The following is a 25,444-nucleotide window of genomic DNA, read 5'->3' as shown; positions in this document are numbered from 1 at the left end:
TTATCATACTTAATAACTCTTAGAGTGTGGAGGTTAAGGATTATTACCTATGCACCTCAAGGAGAGGCCTTTCCTTCCTAGCGTCCCACCTGTTAATGAACTGTGTGGGGTAATAAATCGTGTCATTCATATTAAAATGACTGTAGTGATACTATTGACCATAAATACCTTAATGCACTGAATACAGACTGAATAGAAACACTGTCGGGGGGGGTACAGTTAGGTTTCATACAACTCCAGAGAAAAAACATTTTAATTCCATTGAGCATTAACAAAAGAGATGCAGTCATTTTTCATTCAGTAAAATTAAAATGGATTAAGAAAATAAATAATGAATTGCACTGTATATAAAATCAAGGGGGATAAACAGGTTTGAGTAAATACTACATATTTCTTGAGAAATCAGGCCCGTGAGGGTAACCACAGGAGAGCTGGGAACAAATGTTGCTTTAAAGGGAGCACTGACCTTTTTAACAGCCGGTTCAGTTTCAGACAAACAAGGTGAAATCTTTCTGAAATTTTCTAGAACACCACACTATTTTCTTCAGTAGTGAATCATATTGCACTTCAATTGGAACATATTTTCTTTATGAGGAAGCAAAGGCAAATGGGATTAAGGAATGCATTTCAGATCAAGGTTGACTGGGATTGAGATACAGTTTGCAATAACACACACACCTTCCAATGAGTCACCCAACACTAGCCCTTTACCTCCTGATTCAAATTTTACAACCTACCTCTTCTCTCTCTTACTCATATCTATTCTCTTCTAAGGATGCACTATTGGCTTTCAGTTGCTGATAGTGACTCAGCTTAACTGAATTATTGTCCAGTTGTCAATCCCTCTAGTTTCACAGCAATAATGTTCATGTGTATGAGCGGTTGGAATCAGCCGCGATGCTGTACCCGCAGTAAGAAGGAGGGTTAACTGACAATAATGAGGTTGTTCCTGTATCATTAGCTACATCAGCTAATGGTATCATGAACTTTAACACAGTTTCACATAACTTTATACCAGATCAGTTTTGTCACTGAAATCTATCAGCCGCAAGACACAGTAACCGTAGTGACTAAATGCTATAAATTGATGGTGGATTATGTTTATTATATTTATGATATGCAAATGGAAGAATGTGTACTGATCAAGAATTGTATACTATGAAGCAGGACGCACTAAAAACAATCTGAATAAAGTGGCATGGACCAGCAAATTCCATGAAGACTAAACAGCCACGAAAAAAAGAAAACACCGTAGACCACTTTACTGCCGTGAAATTAGACCCACAAGCGTGCAAATAAAGACTGATTAGCTTTGGTGAACCTCTCCGATGCTAGTTTGAATACCAGTGCATCCCCATATATTTCTAGTTTCTCCCTCTCCTGACCTCCATCAAATACACATCTTCCTGACCCCACACTCGCAGCAGAATTTGGCGGATTCAACCGGGTACTTGGTCCCACAAGCATGACAGACTTTGTTCTTCATCCCACCGTTGTCCAATCCGTCATTGACATCATTCCTGAGAAATTCAACAAAGATGACAAAGTAGCAAGGTTAGAAAATAACTACATTAAGTTGTTAATAATGATATTTTAGTGCAGGGCTGGTGATAATTATTAACGGTTTAAATGTTGAAGGGATTTTAAATACTCTGTATGCCGTGCTCACTGTATTATTTAAGTCAATATGAGATAGTACAATATGCAAACAAATGTAGAAAATATTTTAGTGTTAACAGTAGGTAAGCATGTCAGTTTGATGATAAAAATGCTTTCCCACAAGGTGTACTACTTCATTTTATTAAGCTGAGAGTGTCAGCATTACTATCACCTAAGTAAACACAACCCGGAGCTGTACGGCTTGCATTATTAGTGACATCATAATTATGCAAGATGTACAGCCTCTTTTGTTTAAGGCACCATTCTGCTAGACTGCGCACATTAAGCGCCATTCAGTAACCTGTTGTTTAAACAAACGTTACTGAATGGGACCTGAATGTCCTCTATCTGTATGCAATACACTAATAAAGCACAATATGGTATTTTGCCGTTTCATTCATTCTCTCTTTGCTTTTTTTTTTTAGCAAACCTATAAGTTAACTGGCTCACCGAGATATGTAGGTGTCTACTTTCTTCTTGTTGATTGCTGTTCCCGACTGAGTGTTCCTCACAGGGCCATAGCCAGAGCAGACCGCTCGAGTCTTAATTCCCACACTGAGAGGGAAAAACAGAAGGAGAAGAAAGACAAGGGTGTGAAAAATGCAAACCACTTGGGTTTGTAAAGACAGATCGAAGCTTGAAACTGTAATTTTCAGGTACAAAACTCACATTTGAGTTGACCCACTGTATTCATAGATGTAACCTGTTATTCTTATGAAGCCATCAATTAAGTCAATCATAGTGTTAACAATATCTTCATATGAGCACCATGAGTGAGCACTGACCCTGATGGAGGGCTTGTGAGGCCAGAGGGATTACTCCTTACTGAACCTGCAGAAGAGGCCTTACTAGATGGGATCCCTAGAGCAGAAGAGAGAAAAGCCTAAGAGAAGCAGAGTCATTTCATTTAAAAAAAAAAAAAAAAAAAAAATGGTCAAAATAAACTGGAACACCCCGCGATGCACGATCAACACAGCTACGCTCATACCAGTGGGCTGTCCGAGGCCTGATCTCTGGGGTAAACGAGAGGAGGGTGAAGGGATGCTTGACACAGCAGGAGAGTTGGCCTTCTTAACAGGAGCAGGAGGCTTGCTCTGAGAGAAAGAGAGAGAGCGAGAGAGACAATGGAAATTAAATAAGTAGCTTATACAAAACAACAAAACATTGGCCCCGGAAGATCATGGGATGCAAAGCATCAACAAAGTCACTCCTCTTGGAGACACAGAAATAGGGATCGGACACACAGGTCACACTTGGTGGTTTGTACATGTGTGTGAACATTTGGTATGCACAGTGATACCTTAAAATATGCAAATATGTTTAATGGTCTTTCTTTACAAGCCTGTAAAGAAATATGTCTTTAAATGCTGTGGGGAAGAAAATGTGAGAGTTGTTAACACTGACTGAGCGACACGGATCCAAAGCAAATATAAAGAAAATGTACTCCACCATGCCACACTGGTAAACAATGTTTTTTCTCATTATGATGGAAAAAAGCCAAAATGGTTTGGACCCTGCGGTTTTTATTGGCTTCCTAATTAACTTCCAGTCATGTGCCATTGCTGTTGCTAAGTGACTGGTAATTCTACGCCTGCTGCAAAGCGGGCGTCTAACAATGGTAATATTGGAAAAGGAATTATTATGAATTCACAAACAGCACTTCTTAATTTGTAAAGAATTATAAATAACATAAGATTGAGAAATGGCTGGCCAAGTATTTGGACGAGAGTGGCTGCGTTGTCATCTACACATACACTCTAATTGTTATGAACACTGTGGGTAAACACAGCAGTTCTTATTGTTAGATGAGAGCTGCATGTGCAATGAATCAAATATTTTTTCATAGGATCAAATTTTGCAATGCAGGTTTCAATGTTTTATGTTTAGCACACAACCAGATTTACGATGGGAAATCAAAGTTGTGATGCTGGATTTAGAAAAAAATCTAATTTAGACAATTCCACCAAAGTCAACTTAAGTAAAATACATTGTCTAACAATTACACAAATTGTCTGTTCGTGTGCACAAATACTTAGCGGTGCAGTGTGTGCGTGCGTGTACCGGTGTGCGACCAGGAGCCTTCTTGGCCTCTCCTAACTTGCCCTTGGTGGGCATTCGGGCGGCCTGCTCCTGGCAGAACTTCATGTGTCTGTCAGCTGCACCCTGATTGAACCTCCGCTGACAGTGAGGGCACTGGACATAGTCTAATAGACAAAACAGGTTAGTGAGAAAATACACATAAAACCACCCCAAAAAAGTGACATAAATCCTGTATAAAATGACAGTTTTAAGTACTACTGCGTGACGAAGTTATGCCTTGTATGTGTGATTTTCTTTTTTTCTTGCAACTGTACACTTAATAGAGTTACATTTTAATTTGGGATTCGACATTCTGAGACAAAAACATATCAAGCCCATCATTCAAATTTGTCAGTATTTTGTGCTTCTCATTTCACAAACTCGACTGTGTAAAAAAAATAAATAATAATAATAACCAGACCTCAATTACGAGCACTGGTAAGGAGCTAATTTGTTCATTATAAAGAGTTACTTAACAGTAAGGAGTAACCGTAAACAATCACAAAGTTTGTTAATGTCATTCTTCTGTTTCTTGCTTTATTCCACTCTCCTAAGAGCTATATGTTACCTGGGTCATACGTAGGAGGAGGAGGTGGGGGTAGTGGTCCTCCATCCTTCATGACCTGAGTGATGACCTTGGCAGCCCGGATGGTGGCGATGAAGTCGTCATGTTTCTTGCGCCAGTTGGATGGCTTCTTAGGAGGTTCTGGCTGGCGGGAGGAAACACACACACGAGACGCATCGTTACACCAGCATGTTTTTCTGTGGATTTATTAACCACAACCTTAGACAGCTATTGATGCTGTCATGGTAAACCTTATAACTCATTGTTAATACTTGAACTGAATGTGTCCTGATTATTAATGTGCACATTGAAAACTAGATGCTTTGAAAATAAGGTCACCTAAGTGTCTCTCGCTACTCTCTTTTCAAATGATCTAAAAGTAAGAACATGCTACTGTGCCACCTGGAAACCTAAAAAAACAGATGCAATCTGAAATTTTCTGACCAAAAACGATTATAATCCTATTTCTCTCTTATTTAAGCCAGAAAATGTATTTAATTTAATTTGTGGTTGTACTGAATGCAGCTTTTAACAACATGATTCCGACTCCCTTAACAAATTAATTAAGTTTCTATTCCCCCCCCAAAAAAATCCCCTCCCTTTACATAGTGGCAGTCAGAGTCTTATCGAAAGCTGATCATTTCTGACAGAAGTAGTTCAGTGAGCATCCTCTGAGCTGTTTCTGTGGCAAAATGATAGGCCCGCTGGTACTGACTTCCTACTTCCTCCTATACAGTTAGTCTCCAGTTCATTAAGCATGTGTGCCTGACAAATAAAGACGATTGTGGGAGAACTGAAGCTAATTGTCCTATACTCCCTCTAACCATTCACCAGTTACAGTATATTCCTTATTCCTCAAGATCTTGACTATGTGATACATTTCTATATAATTGTTAATTCTGATAACTCAATCAACATTTTTATCATGATAGGCTCCTATTTAAGGATTTCCAAATTGCCACATTATGTGTGGTACAGAAAGAATCACATTAAAACCGGTGTGATTCTGTGTTGTCCTGTTCATGCCAGAAAACTGTGAATACTGTTATTCCAGTGGAAGGACAGAGTGAATTTGCAGCTGTTAATTCAAGCAAAGACCATAGAAAGAAGAAAAAAAGGAATATATATGTAGTAGATGACATCTTAACAACTGCCAGGCAACAGACTTCAAACTGGGCACAATTACAATCGTAGTGATTAGCAAGTCTCTGTTAGTCAGAAATACCTGAGAGTGTGTGTGATTTAAGGGCATCTAGTGGTGGGGTTCCAGATTACAACCAACTAAATACTCCTGTTTTAAACTACTTAGTTCCGTGTGTGCTTTTGTCTTAGTGTTTATGTAGTTGGTAGAGCTCAGCCCCGACAGGGAGAGCAGAGGAAACGTATGTGTTTGGCTTGTCCATTCTGAGCTGCTGTAGAAACATGGTGGTGCAAAACGGCGGACTGGAAGAGGACCTGCTCCCATGTAGATATAAATGGCTTTTTATAAACTAACAAAAACATAACCATTCAAAGTTTCAGGACATTATACACTAATGAAAGAAAAGAATGTTATATTCCCATTTCTTAAATGTTACACACTGCTCTTTTAAGTGCCTTGGGAGTTTATGACTATGATGGTTGTGTGTATGAAAAGTTCTGTTTTCTTAAGGTGAGTTGTCAAAGAGTAAGAGTACAAGTCTACAAGAGGTTCAAAAGAATTAGTGCAGCTTGAAAAGATAGAGGGAATACTGTCAACACAGTAATGGTCAAAGAAAATCAAAATATAATGGGCTACATTTGAAGATTGTCAGTTCAGGAAAGTTAAGGAAAATACCACTGATTCAGTGTTTTTATTAAACTAATACTACCAGCAGTTTGAGTTGACATGCCTCCAGACTATTTAAGCCAACGGCTCCAAGAGAGGAAACCGATATTTATGAAGCCAGAAACAGTGAGTGAATGCCATTTGGGCTTCAGCGGATTAACTGCGCCACTAAAATCGAATGCTCACACGAAAAAAGGACAAAAGAAAGAAATATGAATCAACTTACTTTCCCAGTAGAAGAGGAACCTTTTGACTGAAATACAATTGAAAGTGCCTAAATTTATTTAGTCATTATAATGTTCTTGCAGTAATTTTCTGACAGAGATTCCACACTGAGATGTACAACGTTGAGCAGCTTTTCTCTTCCTATTAATAATCTATTGGAAATTATGATTTGGATATCCATCCCCCTCCTAGGGTGTAGTCTTACCCTTGGTTTGATGGGTTTGAGCGTGGGGAGGTCTGTACCCTCAGCTCTCTGTCGACTAGAGTCAAAAACCTTCCTCCTTTTGGTTGCGGACTTCTGGCAGATTTTCGCATGCTTCTCCTGTAGGAAGAGAAAAAATGATGCACAAAACACGAAAACTACACAAACCTAATCTGTTTCTACATGTTTTTTGGAAACATTTGAGATGTGTGCCTTGCTATTAACCTATCTGCCTTTTTGTTTCAATCGCATTGACTGTGCTTACTTATTTTTCGGGGGTTTGATTCCTTGGTAACCAATTCCATTACATAGCAACAAACTACTATCTACAATCTGCAATCCTTGACTCAAGTTTGACAATACATTTTAGCACTACAGCAGGTCCTCGGTCAGGGTTTTAAATAATCTAGTCGGTGGCTTTAGCAAAAAGCTTTAGTACTTTGTTAAAACCCACCCTTCAAAAGGGTCCTACTGGCTATTTGGATTTAAGCAAATAACACATCCAAACAGCTGATATGCCATCAGCTGAAAATAAATGTGGAAAACATTTTCTTAGCGTATTCTTAATTATCAACTATTTATCAAGTCTCAAATTTTGAATGAACATAAAAAGTTCCTTCTCTTAAAACACTGTACTGTTCATGGGGTTATTACAGCACATCAGTTTATATCTCTATTAAGGAATGATACAAATGGCCATGGAGTGCTTGTATTTTTTTTTTTTTTTACCAGGACTTTAGGGAAGAACCATCTTTGACAGGTGCCACACTGAGTCAGATCCACAGCAGGAGGAGCATCACTGTCTGCAAGAATAAAAGATTCAATCCTGATTAAAGTCAAGGAAGTTTAATATCACAGAAAACAGAAATAGACCACAGCTGGACACCTTTTCTTCTTACTGTTAAAATGATCATGTGTAGACAAACATTGGGTTTGTTAGTACACGCCTTCCACCATTATTTTCCAAATGCTGAGAAACAGACTGGAAGTAACGTCAGTCAGAGAGTAACGTTAGCAAATGTTTCAGATTCAAAAAAGGTCGTTTAAATATTCTTACTGTTGGCATAATGGTACGGAAGACATAACCTTAATCTGCTTTAACTCATGCCAAGGTTGCATTGGTTAGCAGCATGCTAACACTGGATAGCTCCTATGGCTAATAAAGGGATCACACCCATTCAGACACAGTGGCCGCTAGCTTCATCTTTGGCCCTGACGGTACCTAGCATTACTTACTTGGGCTAAATCCCACACACACACAAAAAAAAAAAAAAAGAGGTCGCTGAACAAAAATGAATTCGCCAATTTGAAATGATAAAAATGAAATGAAACATCGATATAAATAAACACATAGACGGGATTTTAACTCACCTTCAAATTCTTCCATCATTAGGTTATCTCTTGTCTGATGCTGCTGTTGTTACAGACGGGCAAAAGCAGCGAGTGGAACTGAGAGGATTCCCTCCTACTTACTTCCGGGTTGGCTCAAATACGGAGGGCACAGTCTCAAATTGGTAACATAAACTCTATCTCTCCAGAAACATTACAATTACAATACATGCGGAATGCAGCAATAAATGGGGTCTCGGTAGGTCACTGATAGTGTTGTGACAACTACACATTTAGGAGGTTCCTTTCACATATGCAAAATATGGCTATGTCTTATTTTTAGCGTGTTGTTTTGCGAACATTTACTCATGATATCAGTTAATCTATGTATCATCTAGATGCCGTCCTATATAGTTATTCATATTCCGTTCGTAGGATCTTACCTGTGACATTATAATTCGGGTGTGTCGGTTTTACAGACACTGGTTTTCAAGGGCTGGAATTGAGAGTGAAGTATCTTGACTTTACTGATCTTTGGCTTCCAATAGCAACTGGATTGTGTGGTGCCGCTTCATGTGCCAACATCCGAGTATTTCATTGGATGTCACCGCACGGCTCAGCCCGTGGGGTTCAGCGAGGGTTTGGCATTACATTAAACCAAGTAATAAGCAATTTTAATATCAGGCAATGATCACCCTCCCTCATTTGACTGAAATCTAGTAAATTCTGGAGCTGCAAGGGCCGAACAACAATATAATGAATAGAAATGCACACGTTACCCTGAAAGATAGAACAATTAGTATTTATTTTATTGTAAGAAGGCCTTTTTACACTTATTGCATACAATCAAAAATTGTACAAATTGGTTTACTTAAACCTTGTCTGCTGACGGACCTCCTTTAAAGATGACTGTGATCACAGCTCCCAAACAATGAAACTATTGTATTCCCTTGTTGCATTTGTTGGCTCAAACAGTCGGAAGTTCCCTGTTTGGCATATTTGGCAAATGTGTCATCTGAATGGAGTAATTCACAGCCAGATGCTATGAGACCACAGTCAACGTGTTACTGACTGGCACAACAAGATCACTGTTTTCACACTGGTTCTCTGCTCTATGTGATCTCTCTCTCTCTCTCTCTCTCTGTGCCACACACACTCACACAATAATTGCCCTGTTTGTTCTTCTGTCATCTGACCATTTTGACTTTCATTGGTAATGTTAGTGTATGCCACTTTGATATAAAGTCCTATTAACCTAGTTCTTTTGTTTTTTTTTACCGATACATACGTTTAATGGATGCAAGCACTAATCTAGTTTATACCATCAAAATAAATAAATTAACCACTGGATATTCCGGGAGCAGGTCATTTGGCAGGTGATGCAAAAAGTTAATCTCCAGCCCGCACTGTTTCATGCTGTTTTACTTCACAACAAAGGGCTTTATTTTGAAAATGCAGCCGGAAGTAGTTGCATTCTGGCATTAGCTTCACAATAGTAAATCCTGTCGTGTGTGGAATTCCGGAGTGGCATTCAACCTGATGTGATTAACCCCTGCGAATACTGGGAAGTCCATTGCCCCCAAACAGGTACCTTGCTGATGATAATAATAATAAATAATAATAATAATAATAATAATAATTAATAATAATAGTAGGAATGGAGTGTGCATGCATCATAATTCCATGTGTAACGTTAACCACGCAGGCGTTAACTGGCACTGAATGATCTCAATGGGAGTCTTTGTCTAAGGTGAAAGACATATTGCTGTTGATTTTTTTATTATTATTATTATTATTATTATTATTATTATTATTATTATTATTATTATCATTATTATTATTATTATTATTATTATTATTATTATTAGAAACAGTATGAGCGTGTCGATAAATGGCATGTCTTTTTGTAAAGGTTAGGTCTTTACTGTGATTACAGTGATTTGTCAGAGACACTTGATGCGCTGCAGCGCCTCCACTTAGCCCTTAATGGATTATATTGTTTTTAAACTGCTCAAATTAAGGGTTTCAATGGCAGCTCATACAGAATTATGGCATTTAATTGGCTACATTACTAGCCCTGTCATACACACACACACACACACACACACACACACACACACACACACACACACACACACACACACACAGACTAACAAATACCCAGTTTGAATAACATGCATAAGTTTTATGGGGCTTCACTCCCCTGCAACTGTTCTGTTTGGCAACTAATCAAAAGGTTGCAGACCAGGAGCAGCCAACCTTTTAGTCAGTGACAGAGAGGACACAGTCTGCTGGCCTGCTGTATTATTTAGTGATTTGATTCTGAAATATTTGCTCGGAGTATGTGATAGATATATTGTTGTTCAGGCCAGCTGTGCTCTGGTTCCCCCTCGCAGTAAGGACAGCAGAGCATGCCTCTGCAAGGACAGGACACATTCTGTCTGAGCACACACACACACACACACACACACACACACACACACACACACACACACACACACACACACACACACACACACACACACACACATACATACACACTGCTGAACGGCTTATGTTCTACTTCATGGGTGCAACAGCGTGACTAAATTATGTAAACTGTCAATTCATATTTCATAGAGTATATACATATGAAATGAAATGCCAAGATTTGTTTTCACTTTTGGCTTCAAATAAAACTACCTCTTCAGTCGATTCTCGTCGATTTTTATGCACCAGCTTATAGTGGAAATGTCTTTTTATTTATTTAAAAGATAACAACATTCAGCCACAAGGTGACAACTCAGAATATAATGACTATAATACAGTAAGGCTCTCGGGCTCTTCAGGAGTAGTCATAACCTCTTTAAATGTACATGTGGCACCTATTCACCTCAATGATACACTAATTAATTTAATTTAATTTATAAATCCCAGAGCTCATTTGTGTTTCAGCAAGATGTCTGCTCATATTCAAAACTTTCTGTACTGAGAAGTTGTAACAGCTTGAGAAAAAAGTAATCTATAACATATCGTAATTTAATAAAGTCATAATATTCTTAAGACAAAATCAAACAAGCATTAATACAAATGGCAAGTTTACTTATGATTATGAATAAATGTTTCTTATGATTGTTCAGGACATCGGTGCATAGTTGCCTGTTGTAGCATAGCATATTGGCTAAATGTACTTTATCCAGTTTGATTGTGGTTTGATTTTCCATTTATCCTCTTAAGGTCTAACAGTATCCTTATCATGCAGATATTTGTACTTTTTGCAAAAATACACTATCAGCACTGTTTGGCTCGGACATGATACACTAAAACTCTGCTTTTACATTAGAGAACAGTCATCCTGTGTAACTTGCTTCCCCATGTTGAGGCTGACAATTGTATATGGACACCATCTCTTGGGTCTTGCATGTCTTAACAGCATTTTGAGAATGACAGCTGAGTGGGAGCATGCTCAGATGATGACATAGGAGGCATCCAGAAATAGCCACGGTCAATCACATTCTGCTCGGCTCTAGAAACAGCCACAATTTGATGTGGGAGCTGAGGTCGTTTTGTAAATTTTCCTATTAGATAAAACCCCAAAAGGAACTGAGTAAAACCCAAACTATCCAGCGAATGTCCAAGGGGATATCAAGTGTCAGAAACGCTTGTTTTTCTTTGTAGTTTAAATCGTATATATATAAAATTTGACCGGTTACGTAAAAAAAAAAAAAAAAAAAAAATGTAATTAGTGAAAATGTGATAGGGAAGCCAGAAGCTAGTTGCTGAAGGGCAGCCTCACTCAAGCAGATTAATACAGAGTGTTAGATTGTCAACAGAGGGGTTTAACCTAAATATCTGTGGCAACACAGCTCCCGTCCTGCTCCATGCTCATTCCAAGTGGGATGACATTTGAATACAGTACTGTCCTCCCTTGTGCCACAATTACCCCTTTGAGTGTGTGTTTTGGGTTGCTGTATTTTATCAGTTCAAGAGCACCCTGAATTGTGTTTCCCACTCCACTACCAAGTAGCCAATTCCTTCTGCAGAATCTGTCTCCTCTGTGTACCCTAAACTGAGATTAAAATGGATTAATCAGGGATTAGATCATAAAATAAGAGGAGGGAGGGATGTATTGAATTGGTGCATGGGTAACCCTCCGTGTCACCGTTTCTATGTCAACATAAACAGACCATGCATCTATTGCACAAAGCTGCTTAGGATAAACTGTGCAAATTCTGAGCATTCAGTCTTTTTCCTAAAAATAAATGTAGCGCATTTGTGTGCACCAGGCCCTGCTATGGTGAGGCGTGTCAGCAATGACGGATGTGGAGGCGAGCTATGAGGACTTCATCTCCTCTCGGCGGTCCGGCCGAAGGAACGCCATCCACGATATCCCAGCAGCCACTGGAGCTGAGGGACCCGCTGACCTGTCACAGAGTTTGGCACAGCTCAACATCAACAAGTCAGGTGAGAAACGTCACTACGGCGATCTGAAAAGGGAATGAAGGAGATGCAGCTGAATATGTAGGGAGTGAATGATGGGGGAATGAGATGCAGGTGTGTAGGTGGGCCGGGATGACCAGGTAACAGCAAAATGAGGAAAGTGACAACAGGTGTGTAGACAGATTAGGCAGTCAGGTGATTGGGAATTGAGGGAAAGTCTGGGAGCATCTGGTGGATGGATGGAAAATGGCATTAAAGGAACCTTGGAAATAATAGTAAAAATGTTGCTAAAGAGGGGGACAGAGTGGCAGAATGAGCAGCAATATGCACAAGTGAGGCAGACATTGTGACACATATTTCCACAGGGGCCAGGATAGGAAACAATTGAAAAGGATAATGTTACTAACATTAAAATGCGTTGCAATCCATCAAGGGTATGGTGTGTGCATGAACACTGGACATTGCAGTGTCATTGTTAATACTACCACAAGGGGATGCCAAAAGCCTAAAGTTTGCATTTTTGTTTGTAGCTTTTTATTGCAAGAATTGGTATTGAATGAATCCAAAACGCTCTGTCATTCATCACCAAGAGAAAAAAAGCATCATCAAAATCAAATTCCCCATCCACTCAAACATGTGTTTAGCTTTACTTCACTTAGATGTCTTATCACAACTAGTTTGGAGGGCTCAGTATACATGTGTGTAACGTGGAAACTTGCAACCTACAGTAGACAAACACTGAAAATGAACTTTTCATTGAAGTAGGCGACATCTTACATCGTATATATTATCTTATTTCATATATTCTGTTCATGATGCTGAGTCTGGGGCTGTCCTTGGTGTTTCCCAACATTCACGCTGGTGGGTGGGAATCCCATTGGCCTCACCTGCAAAGCACGCTATATATAGCTTGTTGTCCTAGATCCTGGTTGCTGATACTTAAGTGTGTGTTGTGTTTATTGTACTTGTGTCGTGATAAGCAACTAGCATATTCTGGATTTCTCAGTGAAGGAAAGGGGGTAGATATCATTTTAAGACCTAAATTACTATTCAGTACAGAGTATATTTACATGACTTTAAACATAAGCCACTGTGAGTTGATCCTTCCATGGTTCTACCTTGGTGACTACTGTTCCCGCTGTTTACTTACTTAATCCCTGATTTACACAACCTCATTCGCATTGCTGATTTAATACGTAGTTCCTAATGTGTGAAACTGACTGTCTGTCCCTCTCTGTCCCTCTTCCTCTCTGTCTGTTAGGTGATGAGGGAGCAAACACTGAGAAAAGCCAGGGCTCTCCAGCTAAAGAAGAGGAGACTCAAGCTGAGGGAACCTAAACTGACATTTGTGGACTCAAACAAACGCTTCTTTTTGTCTCCCTGATCCATGTATACTAGGCCTCTAACTGGCCACTTGTATTAAATGATTGTGAACAGACATAGCAAATCCCCTTCTGCCACCCTCCCGCCGTCAGGAAGTCATTGCTATGGCGACCACAGCGCAGTTTCCCTTTTGCACTTGGGTGTGTTCCAATTTCCTTAAAAAGCCTCCTTTTTCTTTCTGCTGCCTTTCCGTCATGGCTGCTGATGTGAGATTGGATGTGATGCATGGTGAACACAGCATGACTTTGAAAACTAAAACCAGCCCAGTTTGACTGTCATAGTCCTGAGAGGAAAGGGAGGGACGAGAAGAGAGGCCAAGGTTCATGGTTTTTGGGGCAGGCTTAAATGTTTCAACCGAATTAGAATGTTGTCTTCCCTCCGCTCATCGCCAGTGATGCGGCTGAAACACTTCCAGGGAACCGAGGACAGTGATTGGACACCTACTGTTCCTCTGCATCTACACCTGCACACGTGTTCTCCCACTATCAGTGCTCACTGTTGACTATTTCCAATCTCCCTAAATTATTTTTGTGTTTATTTTGGGACATAATTCTCCTAGCCTTATCTATCTATCGAATTTTGGGTGAACTTGCTGGACGTTATGTTTCAGTAACACTCCAGTGTTTTCAAAGTTAAACTGAACATCCAAAGTGAGGATGGTATTGTTTTTTTTTGTGTTTGTTTGTTTATCCACGTCAGGTGTGATATCTTAGAAGCCACTGATTCAATTGAAAAGAAAGTGTGTAAATGACGCTGCGATCTGGCACTTTTGCTTTAAATATATATTTAAACACAGGACATACAGCGTTTAGCCAGTAACAATCTTGATCTGCTCTATCACTCTGTCAACATGATCAAGGCAAAAAGCGAGGCGAAAGAACAACTTTGTTCTGTTTCACTGGCTAGTTGCCATGTTTCTTGCTTTGCTCTTGCACATTGACCCCTGACCTTGCAAATATAAACCAGCCCTTTTTGTGACATATACAGGAGTTATCTTCTTAGTACAAGGTGTACAAAGTTATATCAAGTTTTTCATAGCCTTCACAAAGAAGTGTCCACAGTATAATGTGTCCTGGTTATCCTAGGAGGTCAATAGGTCAATACACTGCCGTTTAGCATATCCAAATGTGTAACTGCGAATGTGTGTGTAAGGATGTATTTTAAATATGAGTTGGTTTTCATATTTGCAGTTACACTGATTGCACTCGAGTACACTAGTGTGTTATTTATAATGTATTATGTTACTGTTTATTGTAGAATTGTAGAATTGGGCATTTTTACATTATATGTACAGGTCAAGAATAATTGAGGCAGGTATAGTGTGTTTTAATGACGAGTAGTGCTGCACTGCGGGTGACCTAGAGCACCCATGATCATGTTGTATTTTACATATTGTTGTCAATGACTTATAAATGCCCTTAGATTTTATTTTGCCAACTTTAGTTCGAATATGCGATTAAATCTCACAGGTGATATTTTAAATTGCGTCATGATGGGTCAATGAATTTTGTCTTTTCCACGGATTACAGGGCTGAGTAATCATGGTCTTTATCTCATTCTAGTGGTCAACCTTAGACCTGATATCCAGCAACAGGGGAGCCATACCACTGGTCAATTGTGTCAATGTGATTACCCATTAATGCGGATTAAGGTTTCTGTGATTGGATAGTTATGATTGTTTACCTACGTGATCGTATTGGTGCCTTATTGTAAACAAATGTAACACAAAAGATAGTGCTGATAACCAACTTAGGCATTACATACGGTGATTAAAGACGGCTGTCATACAGATGTTATTAAACTTTTAATTTCTATGAAACATTACTCAATAAATACATGACAAAAGGGTTTTCACAAATAAACACTGAATGCAATAATATAATGTTAAAATAGTTTACAGTATTCGGTGTCCTTGTGATGAGGACTTTGTGGAATACACAAATACTTCAGTGGGATTTTTTTTTATAGAATTCCCAATAACTGTTGAATAGGCTGCAGGTAAGCTTTAATATCTCCAAGTTGTTATATCTGATTTTGTCAAATTGATCATATGAATCAGGCAATAGATTACACTCACAGAAACATGTACCCATATGATCTGACCTCAACAAACACCTATGTTCTACTTACATTCGCTTCCAGATTGCACAGTTTTATTAATATCTAACTGAATAGATACTGTGGTTAAAGGGCTCTATGATGTTATTGATATTGTTATTGCAGGCCTATTCGATTCTATACTTTTTTAATGTGTTACAAAGAAATTCTCATTAAAGATCTTCTGGGGTTATAATGGCTTTCTGTGATACAACAGATAAGCGGACCTAAACCCTGATAAAACCTTAAATTCGTTTTTAAAGTTATGCAGTAGCCAGTAATGAAGCTAATACTGAATGATGCATTTCCCTTCCTATGCTTCTCTTACACGTTCTGTTTGACTTTTCACCATAATAACATAATCCTATACAGTATGTTCTGTATAATAGCTTGGCCAATATACAGTAAATGTCTTATCCAAAACTAACAAAGCTGGGTAATGGCAAGTGTAATGGAAAATCATATTAGTGTATGTTGGAAGTATATAGTGTAAAGGTTTTGAATGAAATGTACTATGATGTGAAGATTTTACTCTAAAGGTCGAGAACCTTGTCTCTCTGTATGATAGTATTACACTGTGGGAAGGTGTTATCCCCCCCTCCCTGCTCCTCATGCCCCTTCACCTCTTTGTCATCCATACCCCCACCTTTTGGCCTTCTCCCACCTCTGTCCTTCCTCCTCACCTGATCTTCATACCCACCTTTTGGTCTTCATCCTCTCCTTTGTCTTTCTTCCTTCTCCTAGACATTCATGCACCATTTTTGTACTTCATACCCCCCATTACACATTCACTGTCAGGAGATGCTAACTCAGAACTGAGCCTGGCCACCCCGTTTCCCATATATACAGGGGAGTGCAGTACTTTGCAGGCTCCCTGTGACTCTGTAAACTTCTGGCTCTTTCATGCAAAGAAATAAAATACCGCAAGGACATTCATTTGTTATTTGATCATTATTTCAACGCTCATTGAGACCCATCTCGGAACATAGATAGTATTAGTATAAATTGTGTATTAGTATAGTAAATTGTATTGGAATTTCCACCACACAAGTCAGCTCTTACACACCAATGAAGTTTAAAGTGCCCCTATATCTTTACCTCGAAACACAACGTTCCTGCGCTGTAATGTACTGTACCAAATAGACTTTGCTTGTGAGTTAACTTTTTTTTACATAATCAGGTGAGAGGTTATCTTCTCTTAAATTACGTGGATGGAAGTTGGGGATACTAGGTTATTGAGAAGCTATTTGCTCAGGGGCTTTGTCAACAGATTATAAACTGTACCTAAAGAGATAATTTGTTATAGCTCATGTGACTCTGTGGGTCTGGAGTGTTGGTTGGGTTCATTCTCATGATCTTATGTAACTGAAGAATGGGAGCACGTCTCAGAAATGTACATGTTTTATTTTTTAATGAAAAGGATGAGCACAAATACAATGGTCTCATGACAGTACAATAAAATAAGGTGGACTAAATACCCAACAGTGATATATATATATACATGCTTAAACAACATTTTGATCAATGCAAAATCAAGAAATCTGCATCTTCTTTTCAAATAAACACACCAATAAAAAATGTGTTTTGATACAATCCTATAAATTTACAGAGATGAGGTAATCCATGAAAACATGTTCCTTCTCATAATGCTGTTGCCTAAAACACGCTATTCAGCAGAGTGTTTTTGAGTGTTCAAATGGATTCCTGTGCCACACAGCACATTTTTCCATGTAAACAACTGACTAGTTTTCCTGTGGTATAAAAAATCCGTGCATATCCTTGTGGAGCGGTGTGTTCACGTAAGCTCTAGCTACTTCTTTGAACGTTCTGCCGTCAAGAATCAGGATAAAACAAGATTGGCCTGGATTGGAGTTGATGACCGATGCTAAGACAACACCTGTGAACGGAGATGAAAAGGTTATTGTTAAAGTGCAAAGAAGGATGTACAGAAAAATCTAAGGAATCACATCAAACTTCGGCTGGTTTTACAGCCTAAATACAGATGTTATCAGTGAGGGATCATATCTTTATAGGCTGATATTTCTATCCATTTGTGCTCTAGCTGTATAGTAGCATGTACACACCACATATATACAATTCAAACACCACACAGTATTCTCACCATCGTCTTCTGACTCTCCATTGGGTCTGGGGATGAACACGGGCTCTGACGGCGAGCAGTTGTCTTCGCGCCAGTAAATCTTTTCCTTGGTCTCTGTGTCAAACTTGGCAATCTACAGCAAACAAATAGATTAGGAAAAATAGTTAAGATTTACTCAGCCTGTACAAACGGCTTATAACAAAGCACTAAAGCCTCATGCATCTGATGACACCTTCAGGAGGGTTGTGATCGACAATTATTTACAGACATAGCAGAGGGCTGAGAGGCCGCTTAATTATTTATAATTATACTATATATTTAATATATAAACATATAAAACATATAGCAAAAAGAATGAAGAAGGTTGTGAGCTATGCTGAAAAGTAAATCTAACAAATACAACAACAGCATGTCAATGCTTTTTTGATTTATTGAGTTTTGGGGCGGCTGTGGCACACGAGGTAGAGCGCTTGTCCCGTAACCACAAGGTTGGTGGTTCAAACCCCTCTACCGGCAACATGCCGAGGTGTCCTTGAGCAAGACACCTAACCCCAAGTTGCTCCCCGGGCGCTTCATTGCAGCCCACTGCTCCTCTGGGATGGGTTAAATGCAGAGAAATAATTTCCCCAATAAAGGCTTAATTATTATTATTTCAGTCTGAGACATCTGAGTCATCCATTTACAAATATTCAGAGTGCATATCTTACGCAAGCCGTGTGCCCGTGCAGTACTTTGCCCCAACTACAAGCCATATACTTACAAAAGAGCTGTAAAGTTGTAAAAGTACCATCACTAGGCACAAGTCACTAAATAAATATAGATTTAAACCTAGCATGTTTGCATATACAATGTATTTTTTCCTTGGGTATGCAAATATTAAAACTACAACTTATAACTTCACCTGTTTAATGGATGAGCCTGACATATCTCATTAAATTAAAAGATTTTTGTAGTTGGTGTGACAACTATTCATCGCCATAACGTTTTACATTTTCCCTTTTCCAACACCATTAAAATTCAAAGAAATGCCGGAGCTCTCTATTGTTGTTGGAATTCTGCCTCCAGTGGGAGTGAACAAAATATCTAATTGTCTCAACCAAAGACGTTTCCTTATTGTTTGTTTGTCTTTGTAGTCTTGATACCTCCGGACGCACAGAGCTTTGTAACTCATGACTTTGAAGCCTCACAGAGTTGATCACCTCTTCCCATTGTTTAAGGCCCCTTGATTTACAAGTGTGCCCAGGAGAAAGGATGTGTGGGTATTGCATCCAGAGCCATGAAACGTTTGGTCTTTGTTGGGGCAACCGCTAATTCTCACACCGTCAAAGTGTTTCCTACTGCCTTTTGCGTCAACTGGTAATTGTCACTGCTGCACTACGCTTCCTACCTTTGTAAAAACAATTCTGCCAGGAAGAAAACTATTTCCCAATAGCCCAGCGTTTAAAATCTGTCCTTCAAATTAAGAACAATAGGGAATGTTACCTCTTTTGTGAGAGCAGACTCCTCCACAGAGTTCCCGTAGACGAACCGATGCTTTTTGCCGTTGATGTCATAATTCATCCGCGGTAATTCAAAACCTGATGGTAATAAAATAACAGTTTTTGTGTTTGTATGAGCAAATAAATTACTCTTAAAGACCCATTGTAGGAAACTCTACTTTGACAATAATTACTTGATTTTCTCTGAGTGTGTATTTGAGTAGCATTGGTTTTACCTTCACAGCAAACCTCTGCTTGGCAAATCAGTTTGCCTTCCTTCTCCTTCACAGCGCTGGCAGTCGTGTACTTGAGTTTCACCAAGTCATCCCCAACTGCAGCGCCCTTCAAAACACAGTTAAAGTATTCAAATTAAGTGTTAGAGGAACATCTTCTCCAAATATCATTATGAAATCAATCAATTAAATCAATTAACTTTTTGTTAAAAACCCCACCTTGTCCGACTCGACAGGGAGTGCAAATCGTTTGTAGCTTGGTTTGGAGTAGCTATCATCGCGGAACGAGGAGCTTTCCTTCAGCTTGCTCAGGTAGAACATATCATAGAGGCTGTTGTCCTTGTAGGCAATGACATCCACGATCACGTGACCGTCGTCCTCAAAAGCATTCACGTGATGGTAGACGACCATTGCTCCGGTGTAGTACTTTGTCTCGACCTCTTTGCCAGTCTTCCTGTCTATCAGGTGGATCAGCGTCTATTAAAGAGAGACCGTCACAGTTATGTTAACACAGGTTTTCTGTCCGTAACGCTGGTAGACTAGTGCACACTTGTTGCTTACTTCAGAAGTTTGAAGATAAAAAGCGACATATAAGAAAAGAAATGAAACAGTGACCCCTTACATTTTCCTCAGGACAGAATTTCAAGCAGCTCGCCCAGTTGACTCCCCTCAGGTACGCCGTGGCCATCTTGAGGATGTCCAGTTTGAGAGGCTGCTCGATGAAGATGAAGTAGTTGTCCGTGATGCCGAAGCTGTGGTAGTAGCTGGGTGTGAACAGCGAGCGGCAGGGGACCGTGCATATCACCTCCACATTCTTCAGTGCGGGGACATTCATGTCTTTGTCTGAAGGTTTCAAGTGAAGAGCAAAAGTTTGAGAAAAAGACACTTAAAATTGTGCTAACGCATTATTTTCATTTGTTGGCCTTGAAGTGATTAATCTAACACTTTGTCTGCATAAGTCTGCAACAATAGTGTAATGCTGAGAAGTGTGGACTGCACTGCATCAAATTGAGTTAGGAACCAATAGCAGCAGGCACATTTCACCATGGCTGTTCTTCATCTGGTCCTCCTGTCCAACTATACATTTTCATAGTCGTGTGCCACACCTTTACTTTCTTCAACAGAGTACAGCTGATATCGAGAGAATGCACTGAAGTGTCAGTAGCACCTTGAGTGGGTTATCAGGTTTACCTACCTTTCTCTGAAACAGCAGGGACTTTGAACAGAATGTATTTAGTCTTGGCCTTCTCTGCTATTGAAGTCCCGATGTTGTAGGCGTTGCCCTCTTTGTCATAGTGTGGATGGGACGAAGACAAGTTTACCGGCAGGTACTTCATGTAGTCCACCTGTGTGTTCAGCCACTCATGAGCTCAGAGGTCTACTCTTCACTTGGATGTGTGCTAATAGTTATCACTGGTGAGTAATCAAGGTCAGCAGCAGACTTTACCTTGTCCAGAGTTTCCAGTGTCACGGGATCAATCTTGCGGATGTAGTTGGTCTCCGAGGTGGCGTAGTAGTCCTTTCCGTATTTAATGAAATTGCTTGCGCCGTTGTCAGTGAAGTCGGGCACTGTGTGGTTCAGAAAGGTAATCGCCCTGAAAAGGAGGATAAAAGCTATTAATTAGAAAGGGGGGTAGGGGGTCATCCAACACAAAAGATCAATAAGCTCATACTGAGGGGCCTGTAGAAATGTAATTTGCGTCTCAATGATAAATTCACAACATGAAGAGAAACAGCAGGGAGGTTCTCACAAGACTGATTATCCTCATATTGAAGATCTTTTAGAAAACTGTTAGTTAGTTGCTTGCATCTGAATGATTCCCCCACTTTTAGAGACTGTAAGATTTCTTTAGTCTATGGCAGATGTTACAATTTTAAAATGAATATAATGCACTAAACTTAACGTTACTTAAAAATCAACAATGGAAACTCCTTTTTAAAGATATAAAGTAGGACTACAACAATGATGCATGCGAGGAATAACTCTAATGTAAATTCTGGTTTGAATAAAAATAAAGAGTATGCTTACTTGACAATGAAATTCTTGCTTGGGTCTGGGTAGGCCATTGTTCCCATTTCAGAAACAACTATCCTGTTTGCAGCCATGTTGGCTTTGTAGGTGTCACTTCTAAGGAATCTGCTACTGTAACTCACTTCACCTGAAAGAAAAAAAAAACATGTGTATGCGTTTAGTGTCTGTTCACAGATATGCAATGATTGCACAAGGAATGATGATCAAACTAGACAAACCATCTTTAATGGCGAAGCTATTCATCAAGGCCATCCCATCGAACCAGTGGTCGTAGTTGGTGTCCCCCACAGAGAAGATGCCGGGGCCATTGCGCAGCAGGGTGCCCTGCAGCCAGCTGGGAATACTCCCTAAACAAGCAACAGAAAACCACAAAACCGTCAGGGATGTCATAAAAGTCAGTGGATCTGTTGGTCAGTCAATACTGTACAAACTTGACCTACCTTTTACTTCTGCCTTGCATGGCACCGGGCTCTCCTCTGCGTTCTTGGAATAGTTCGTAGCCATGTTTGGTGAAAGTGCAATGAAAAACACACGGAGGTGCCTCAGTAAACACTGCAGTAGACAACAGTGGGAACCACTCCTTTTAAAGCTCCTGTCTGTCTTGTTGGGGGGGGGGAGTTGGCAAATGTGTGCGTGCTGTCCTCTCACCTCTCTTTCATCGAAATGTTGCCGTAAAGTTTTCTCTGAAAATGTTACAGCGGAAATACATTCCTGCTTCACCTTTGGCTCCTCTGCATGGATTGTATAATCCGCAATCACTTTTATTGGCCTCCCTCCAAGTGCTATTTTTAACAAGAATATGCCATTTTGGCAAACTTTGACATTGAATAAGAACACTTTCTTCCATAAGTAGTTTATGACTCTTATATATTCTGAATAAACTAAACTAAACTATATGCACAAATACTATGAAGTACTTTTACTGTGTACTTTTTGAGTAATCCAAGGTCAAAGTCATAAACTACTTATGTCAAAGTTTGCCAAAATGGCATATTCTTGTTCTATGGGGGAGATTTGACCTTAATTACTCAAAATGTACACAGTAAAAATACTTCATAATATTTGTGCAATATTTTTATCCCACATCAAAGTTTGAGAAAAAGGCTGATATATATTCCATTGCATTGCCGTAAGTATTGGAGCAATCGCACACTCCGAATACAGCGGCGGCTAGTTTGACCAGGCAAACCTGAGAGGCGGCTGGCTTGACCGCAGTCACACAGAGGGTATTATTTTACCTAAAATGACCTTTATTCTATTGTAGATTTCTCAGTTCTGCAAAGAGAAAAATGTACCCTCATATTCAGAACATTTCCTTGGGTGCTCCCAGTGTCAAATATAACATATTTAGCATACTAGTTTTAGCACTCTAGTTTTGGGATTTGTTGTTGTTCATGTTATCTAACATTGTTGGACTGTTTCAGACCATAGGAAAAATATAAAATGGGCCCAGATCCCTTTTAATTGGGTTAACTTCTGTTATCTACTTTGGTTACCTAAGTCGTAATATTGCCTGTGGACTTGGGTTTATATGTTTAGCTCTACAGGTGATTTCATTCTAAGAGATTATTTTTCTTGGAAGGATGTGTAATGACTCCCAGATAGAATAAGTAAAAGTGAACTATAGCTGCAGGGCTGTTATCCAGGACTTGACAATATGGCATGCAGTTTATGATGGCAAACCCTTAACTGAAAAAGTAATAATAATAAATCCTATCTGTACATTAAAGTCCACATGCACATCACCTCAGACAAACACAAGGGTAACCAGCCAATCCGAGGGGAAACATAGCCCTGTTGGCAGGAATGATAACTAAGTGTGGCATCATAAAGTATAAATGTGAGGTTAAAAAAAGAGCTTCACTCATATTTTAACATACAAAAAATAAAATAAGTTTTTTGGTTTGTGTGTATTCGAATGTTTGCTTGCGTAAGATATTACACACAGGTATGATAGCCTTGAGAACATAAATGTAGTTCAACCAGAAATGACAAGTTCAATATTGGGGAATCTACTTTTAAAGTACAGCTTTGCAAGATACCAATTAGTCCAAACTGGAAGAAGTTTAACTAGAACAAAGCTACCCTAGGAAGAAATCCAGTTTTGTTAACTAAAGCTACATAAAAAAAAAATGTTCAAGCTACTTTTTGAAAAAGTTAAGAAAATTGACGTGTTAAAAAATTATAGCAACATATAATACAAAATTGTTCCTATGCCAGCAAAAAAATGCCTCTCAATTGAGTTTATTACAATAGTGCCCACTTGTTCACAGATCATAAGCAAAAAAATAAAATACCCCACAAAATAAATATTTTACTTACACCTTTTTTAAACCATTAGACCGACTTTAGGGCCAGTTGTCTTACTCGTCAGTTCTGTGACATCTGACATGCACAATCTTAACTTCTAAAAATAGTCTTCAACTTTACGAAAATGATGACGCTGTGATCAGTAAGCAATACTCCTATTGTACATGCAGGCACTACAAAGGTGAAAGGTCAAGGCCGCATTATGAACGGTCATTGATTGAGAGAAAAAGGGGACGGGGCTGGTCAAAGGGGGTTCAATTACAGTAGAGAAACAATACTAAAATACAAATAACAAGTCTTTCCTTTCCTCTTATGACCCAAACAAGTTCGGAGTTTCAGAAGTTAACTACACCAAATTGGCAAAAAAAGTAATTTAATTATTGGTCATTGTGAACTTTGTTGAACTGTCAGAAAACTACTGAAAACGTGCTTAAACTACAAGTTTATTTACAACACACACAGATGAAGAGTAACTTTATTCTCTGCTCAAGTAGACACTATTCCACTATATCTTGAGTTAGCGACTAGTTGTTTGATGTTATATTAATGCTCAGAATGACGAATATACTCTAGAGAACCATTCATATATGATAGAACTGTCATTTAATAGTAATCAAAACTCAATTTGATGAAGAGCCCAAGTCCTGTGATACAGATAAATAAACACATAATCTGACACAAAACAATACAGCTGCAGCTACTAATACAATATTGACCTTATGTATCACTGTTTTGGTAACTGTTTTAATATATGTTTATATAAATGTTAAAATAACACAATCAGGTGAAAACAAGTTGTTACTTTTCAACAGTAAAATTATTTAGAAGGTTATCATGAATGCAACAATATGATTTACGCAAATATTATTTGTTGCAAGCTAATAAAACTGGCTATACACAGATTAAGATCGTTAAGCAGCATTACGAGCTAGGTGTACTTAAGGTTTTATGGCTGGCTAGTGTAGGGATATGTGTCCTCAAAGACACTGAGGTTGCATCCAACTTCAGGGAATATTTTTATTTGATTGGTTGTGAGACTTGTGAAAACCTTTGAATGCTTTGGAATGTTGTTTTAATCTTGCTGCCATGATAATTAAATAAAATTGTTTGTTAATCAAGATTCAATCTAATCAAGGTTGTCATATGGTGGTTTCCAGGAAACAAACGTGACAGAGTCGCCCGATAGGTTCCCTTTAGGTCCAGCTGAAATTACTACAGATTTTTAGCCCCATCCTCGTTCCAAAAAGTGTCCTGAAAATGTAAGTGTAAATGCACCTTGTTTTTAGCAGGTAAATAGCATATTCACATGCTTGTAACTCTTGTAATCTCTGGTGTTTTGTCAATACCCACATCCTAATGTCATTTATGCAAATCTGTTCATTCATTTTGAGGTAAGGCCATTTTATTGTTAAAAACGGGCAAAGCTGAGAGGCAGACGAGTCAAACTATACCACAACACCGCTAGACGTCACACGAATATAACCACAATGGCCTTGCAAATATTCTGTATGTAAGAGACCAAAGA

The 25,444-nt window shown here is 39.0% G+C and overlaps 2 protein-coding genes across 4 annotated transcripts; both read right to left on the bottom strand.

Moving 5' to 3' along the window:
- Nucleotides 1-248: 248 nt before the first annotated feature.
- zc2hc1a (zinc finger, C2HC-type containing 1A) lies at nucleotides 249-7,991 on the bottom strand. 3 transcript variants are annotated; one of them, XM_054623057.1, is made up of 10 exons: nucleotides 7,909-7,991; nucleotides 7,267-7,340; nucleotides 6,541-6,657; nucleotides 6,337-6,384; nucleotides 4,307-4,448; nucleotides 3,721-3,863; nucleotides 2,648-2,753; nucleotides 2,445-2,520; nucleotides 2,110-2,214; nucleotides 249-1,520 (listed from the first exon to the last, which is right to left on the bottom strand). In XM_054623057.1, the coding sequence occupies exons 1-10, from the start codon at nucleotides 7,925-7,927 to the stop codon at nucleotides 1,391-1,393; spliced, it is 960 nt and encodes a 319-aa protein (XP_054479032.1). In that variant the 5' UTR covers nucleotides 7,928-7,991; the 3' UTR covers nucleotides 249-1,390. The 3 variants fall into 3 exon arrangements, with proteins under 3 accessions (XP_054479032.1, XP_054479034.1, XP_054479033.1); XM_054623058.1 differs by having other exon boundaries at nucleotides 251-1,520; nucleotides 6,337-6,363; XM_054623059.1 differs by lacking the exon at nucleotides 6,337-6,384 and having other exon boundaries at nucleotides 250-1,520.
- A 9,160-nt stretch (nucleotides 7,992-17,151) lies between these two features.
- Nucleotides 17,152-22,113, bottom strand: bco1 (beta-carotene oxygenase 1). The gene is made up of 11 exons (XM_054623211.1): nucleotides 22,050-22,113; nucleotides 21,828-21,956; nucleotides 21,607-21,736; nucleotides 21,025-21,172; nucleotides 20,773-20,923; nucleotides 20,200-20,420; nucleotides 19,797-20,054; nucleotides 19,581-19,686; nucleotides 19,349-19,443; nucleotides 17,888-17,999; nucleotides 17,152-17,662 (listed from the first exon to the last, which is right to left on the bottom strand). The coding sequence occupies exons 1-11, from the start codon at nucleotides 22,111-22,113 to the stop codon at nucleotides 17,508-17,510; spliced, it is 1,569 nt and encodes a 522-aa protein (XP_054479186.1). The 3' UTR covers nucleotides 17,152-17,507.
- Nucleotides 22,114-25,444: the final 3,331 nt, after the last annotated feature.

The sequence above is a fragment of the Anoplopoma fimbria genome, chromosome 21 (genome assembly GCF_027596085.1).
Source record: "Anoplopoma fimbria isolate UVic2021 breed Golden Eagle Sablefish chromosome 21, Afim_UVic_2022, whole genome shotgun sequence".
Classification (NCBI taxonomy): Eukaryota; Metazoa; Chordata; class Actinopteri; order Perciformes; family Anoplopomatidae; genus Anoplopoma; species Anoplopoma fimbria.
Note: the sequence above shows the minus strand (reverse complement) of the source record. Positions and strands in the feature narration are given on the sequence as shown.